Genomic DNA, 6,000 nt, shown 5'->3' with positions numbered 1-6,000 from the left:
CCCGTGGTAGCTCCAGGTGCCAAATGGGAGTTACTCTGTCCCAAACATGAAGTTACAGTGTCTGAGTTTCCCTCCACCCTCGGAAGCTATACAAGATGCACGCACAACCTCAAAGCGGAAGAGCAGAATTCTAAATCAGCATAGGTTAACTGAGTCAAAACTGTTTAAAGTTAAAGTTTATTTGTATTCTTTGTATGAATATCAATAAAAGACCTCAAATGTATCTATATCTGTACATATTACAAGAACCTTCAAAAATTATTCACAGAACAAAAATAAATCTTCTTTAGAACAAACCCAGGCAATGAAATGCAGAAATGGATCTCAGAGACCAAACAGTCCAGTGCTACTAGCATAAAAATACGGCTTGAAAAACAAGTTTATTACTTTTTAAGGTGTACTTTGTTGAAATAAAAAATAAATTATTTAGAGCTATCATTGTAAAACAGTTCTGTGTAGTAACACTCTTTTTAAGGCCCTTGAGACAGAAAATCTATTTTTACAGGTAGGATTCCTGGCAGGCATGATCTGTAATGACATGCTCGCTCTCATGGGAGTTAACTTACTGTGGAGAAGGAAATACCTAAAAGGATCAGCCTGAATTTAACCCTTTTTTGCTCTGTCAGGCTCAGCTGGATACCTGTGGCTGACCATGCTGATCACTGATGGAAATACATTTAACAGTTCAATCCTGACAGGAATTATTCTCCAGGAACAAGACAGACATTTTTGCAGAACACAAACAGAATTCACACATACATGGTGACCTTAGCAGGTAGTATTGCTGAGACATTTCACGGCCTCTGCTGCAAAATTGGTGGACTTCAATCATTGAGTTTTCAGATGAAGTTAAAAGCTGGTGGGTTTAACCAAGCATTAAAACATGAAATTAATCTATCATGTTAAAAAAACAAACAAACAAACAAACAAACAAACAAAAATGTGTCTAAGCCAGTCCAAAGCAATTGCAAGAACATAAAATAAAACCCATTTCTTGGACAACTTATTAGATGGATACAGTATTTATTACTGGATACACCTCATATCCTCTAACTAGAAAATATACACATCCCTTTCCACACTCCTCTGGATCCCCTGCCTGAGTTATACCACTGGAGAGCAACATTGCAAAATGTGTAGCTGTAGGAATCTGTGCTTGTATGCATAGCTGCCCATTTTTAATACACCAGTGAAATAACACTTGGTAATTCCTGAACAGGAAATCTGTCTACTTTCCTTAAAAAAAAAAACCCAAAAGGTTAAAATTCCTAGGGTGGCAAAAAAACAGGCATTTACAGGATGTCAACTCCTGGGCCATGCTCCCTCTCTTCTCCATTAGTGTCTATGCCATGTCATTCTGGTCACCTCTGTTCTTCACATACTCTGCAGACACTGCACACAATACAGCCAAAGGCCACAGTGCTACAAAACACTGCTCCATTTCCCTGCCCCACTATGCTGGCTGTGAGCTGCTACTGAGAACTCTGAAACCTGGGAAGAATCATTCCAGAACATCACTGAGTAATGTGGCCAGCAAGGACTGAGATGCCAGGATGGGGCGAGTTTTCTGTTTCAGTCTACATGAGTATTACTCCTACGGGCTATTAAATTTTTCCTGTACTGCTTCAGCTGTTTCCAAATGAGAGAAGCAGTTCCTTACAACAGCATTAGACACAGCCCGCTGCAGTTGCTGAAAGTATGAACCAAAACCTAATGTCTACAATGCTCATCATCAGACCTCACGCTATTTACTACTTCTCCCCTTGCTGCAGAAACCCACTGGCTACTAGTCTTAAACAAAAAGTGATCGGGCCTAGTTAGGGCTCTTGCTTCAAAATAGATGAACCTTTTGGCTGCCGTGTGTTTTTATCAGACTGGACAAAATAGAAGCTGGCATTTTCACATGTTGTCAGCTTGAGGCGGCTTAAAATTTTTCTAGAAAGCTGCTTGGTAACAAATGAGGAGAGACAGCTGCCTGCAGAAGTCAGGAGCACAACGTTTTGTTCTGCAGCTAATCAATTTTAGTCTTGCAGCACTGTGAGTCTGCAACCTTCACCGTCTTTTGGGTCAACAGGCAGCTTCTCCTCTACAGTGGGAGTTAGGGGAGTACACTTTAGAGTAGAAGCTAAAAGAGAAGAGAAACAGCCAGCTTAGCAACAAGCTCTGAGGACAATACTGATGGGTCAGACTCTTTTAGAACAGCAACTTTTTCCTACAAGTATTCTGCAAGCTTAAGAAATACACTGGAGAAGGTACATCATTAGAATGATACATTACTAAAGACCTCACCAAAACATACCAATTTTGGGGCAGGTATTATTTCCCCTCTAAAAACTGGGGCTGAAATGTTGCCCCTATTGCATTTCTTTGCAGAAACCAAAGTGGACACCTCAGAGTCTTCAGCATCAAACCATGCAGCTCAGCCAGTGGTCTTTAACAGATTACCAGAAAGCCAGGGAGCTCCAGCAAAATGCATTTCCCAAATTAATGCTATACTCACACTACCAGAATGACACATCTGCTTCTGCCTTGTTCTAGTCAATGTATTCCTATGACTCTTACTGTCACGCCTCAGACACAGAACACCTATACTGTTTGCACTGTGTAATAAGTAAGTGAGCAATACATGTTCCTATCTGAAAAGGCTACCTTGGGGAACAAATCTCCCAAGATGCAGCTGTGTAATTACAGTATATAGCAAACGGGAGATAAAGGTCACACAAAAATGCTCAACACAAAGGTTGTTTGCAAAGGTTTCTTGTAAAAGAGAGCTACTCACAAGACAGATTAATAGAAACTCAATAGACTGTCTATGGCTGTGGTGCATGAAGGACGAAGGAGAGGAGGAGGAACTGAAAGGCACAGTTTGAGGAAGAAAATATCAGAGGTCAGCAATGACCCAGAGCTGGAAGACGGTTTGGGAAGTATGGAAAAGTAATTGCTACTGAGGAAATGTAGAGCACAACCCCAGGTGCATCAGACAGTGCTGACTTGGCTACAATACACCAAGATAGTACAGGGATGCTCCTCTCCCTGTAGTACAAGTCACATTCGAGCAGCCAGAGAAGCTCTGATCTGAAAGAACTAAGCATTAAATATAAATCCCAACTTGCTGCAGACAAGTGTTCTCTAGAAGACCTTGCTAGGAGAGATACATACATATACATTTTTCTCATACATCCAACAACAAAGGAGATGTGGTCTCTGGATTTATGCATAGTTAGCAATGGAACATACTTGTGTGATGATGTTTAACTGACATAACACAATCACCAGGCAGAACAGTTAACATAACATACTCTGTCACAAGCTGCATCACAGAGGTGAGATTAATTCATTTCCAAAGAACAAACTTGACAACAGACACTGAATTTAGGTTCTCAGTATTGCCAATCCTTCATGTTCAAGGCAACATGGGTCACTTTCAGGAGGTCAAGAAATAGGCTTAGAAACGCCTACATTTTTAATGTAGTACAATTTTAGAGATTCGGAAACTAAGGCCAGAAAGGATAATCAGATCACCAGCTCTGACCTTCTCCACATCACAGGCTATATTGTTTCAGCCAGGTACCCCCACAGCCACCTTATGAACTTGTTCCTAGTTGCAGCCTGTGAGACACCGTCTCAAGGTTTTCTCTTGTTTTGAAGTCAATGCTTCCAATTTCTAATTTCCAAAACATGTTTGAATGGTTAATCATTAGTATATTTCTGTAATTCAAAATTTCAATTGCTGTTGCAATAATCTTTTTCACTTTGATAGCCTGGGGGCTAGAAATGTACACCAAATAGTGAAAGTGAAGATTTACACACTATTCCTTGACTCTAGAATCTGGGTTTTTTTAAAAAAAAACCCTCTCAGACTAAATATTGTAGCATTTGATGAAATCATGAGAATTGACAATACTGTCATTTACTGTTAATCTTTTACAGTTTGTGAATGTCATTATCTTCCACAAGAAGGTCACTTTGTAATTACATATGCATTCACATACAGCCTGGAAATATGTGCCTATGAAACACAACTGAAAGCAACTGGAGATGAAAGCTTAGTCAAAACTCCTTAAGAAAAAAATGGTGTCTACAGAACTTCCCAAAACCCCCTCTGAAGTATCCAGAGAAAGGAAAAATTCAGTGTAAACAGAAGATCTTTTAACACAATGTGCAGAAAGAATCTTTCGTTGGAACTAGACTGGCTAAACTAGTAGCTGAAATAGTGAAATTGAACAAGAGTTAAAACATAGAAATCCTCTAGGAAAACACGAAATTTTGCATATGGAAGCCTACTTTGCTGGGCACGGGCACCCGTTGATTAGCCCTTTCCTCAGAGCACTAACCTGACTGTTCCTGATGGAGCACAGAGACTGAATTCAGGGAGCCACTGCATGGTGCATAAAATGGGGACTGGATAGAAATTTAAAAAGAAGTATTTACAGGTCTGTAAATTTTCAAAACGGAAAATATAAAACTGCATTAGAACTGGGGTAAAAAAAAAAGAATCCTACCTTGAAAAACTGCAGATTTCCTCTGTCTGTCTGATGGGAAGCCTGACTGTGTGCAAATGCAAGGAAACAAGCTTGCTGCTCCAAGTTTTTACCTTTTTCAAAAAGACTGGCAATTTTTTGCCAGAGTCCTACCAAAAGTAGGTACAGGATCCAGCAAGGGCCAATTTTCTTGCTAAAATGTTTGCTATCGAGTTTGCTTTCAGGTAAAGAATGGCTAGAGAAGAGGGGAATAAAACCAGCAAATGAGTTTTCTTATAGAATTCTTTTCACTACTATTTCACTCCACTCATGTACTTGTATCAGTCAGCCTGATATATACAGCTGCTGTCTAATGTAACCCACTGCTCATCTCTCTCTCACCCACAACACACATGCACTCACACTCCCCTCTTCCTCCTCCAAGGACTGCAGTGCTTTCAACCAGAGAAAAATAATAATAATAAAAATAGCAATAATTAAAAAAATCTACAGTATTCACTTCCTTTTGGTATATTACATCAGCATTTTCTGTACATGACTCAAGAGCTCCCTCTATTTACACAGTGATATGGAAGGACTTGATGTCGGGAGCCCAGTTCTCCTGGCCTTGAGTGGGGAATTTAAGCCCACCTTTCAGAGTTCTTCTTTCTCTTTTCCATTTTTTTAGCAGCATTATGTAAACCTGTAAGGGGAAGGGCGGCTACTTTGAAGGTTTCTTGAGTCTGCTCCCTCTTGCCCTTCTCCTGGGGAGATGGCTGGCAGCATCTGCCCAGTTAGCAGCTGCTGTTTTTGAATTCACCATTCTCCGTGATGGAAAGCTTGGTGGGATTGGTGGGGGAGATGCCATTGCGGACTTGCATGCTGTAGCGCTCCTTCACCTGTGTCAGGGCACTCATCAGCCGCGTGTTGGCAGAGTCCAGGGACATGATCCGCTTCTCCTGCAACAAACAGCCCACAAAGTCAGAGCTCCTTCACAAATTAAATTCCTTTGCCCCACAAGCCTGCTTTATGGGGAACTTCCAGGACCTGGGGCTGTGACAGCATCTTCAGATGATATCTAGACTGAGGCAGCTTGGCTAACATTCTCTGGTAAGATGGGATGTCTGCCTCTTTCTGTTTTCTTGGGTAACGTGGCCCCTGTGTGCCACGGGCCCTCCTGGCCTTTTTGCTCAATGGAAGGTGACAGTGAGTCGGTTACATTGGTGAATTGATCCAGTGATAGTGGCTTTATCCAGACAGCCTCCAACTGAGGCAGATGGAAATGCAGTATTTGGGAGTGGGGATGGAGGGTGTTGGTGTTAATAACAACAACAGCCAATTTATTATTATTGTTTTTAAAATGTGTTAGAAAAACAGAAATAGGCAGCAGAAAATAAAAGTGGTGGAGATTTCATCTGGCAGAGAAAAGTGCAAGTGGTATTTAACAGCCATTGTCTCTGTATTTTGGATGGAGTGTGCTCAGAATAAACTCATGGTATGCTTGAAATAAATAAAAATAAGCAGGTAATGGCAGCCTGCA

General features: G+C 40.9%; 1 protein-coding gene across 6 annotated transcripts in view; it reads right to left on the bottom strand.

The window, feature by feature from the left end:
- Positions 1-1,054: 1,054 nt before the first annotated feature.
- RASAL2 (RAS protein activator like 2) overlaps positions 1,055-6,000 on the bottom strand; it is a 186,766-nt gene continuing 181,820 nt past the window's right edge. For all 6 annotated transcript variants that reach the window (XM_030495124.1, XM_030495125.1, XM_030495127.1 and 3 more), the window contains one exon: positions 1,055-5,419. In XM_030495124.1, the coding sequence (XP_030350984.1) occupies positions 5,277-5,419 (143 nt within the window). In that variant the 3' untranslated portion in view covers positions 1,055-5,276. The remainder of the gene's footprint in view (positions 5,420-6,000) is intronic.

The sequence above is a fragment of the Strigops habroptila genome, chromosome 8, assembly GCF_004027225.2.
Source record: "Strigops habroptila isolate Jane chromosome 8, bStrHab1.2.pri, whole genome shotgun sequence".
NCBI lineage: Eukaryota > Metazoa > Chordata > Aves > Psittaciformes > Psittacidae > Strigops > Strigops habroptila.
Note: the sequence above shows the minus strand (reverse complement) of the source record. Positions and strands in the feature narration are given on the sequence as shown.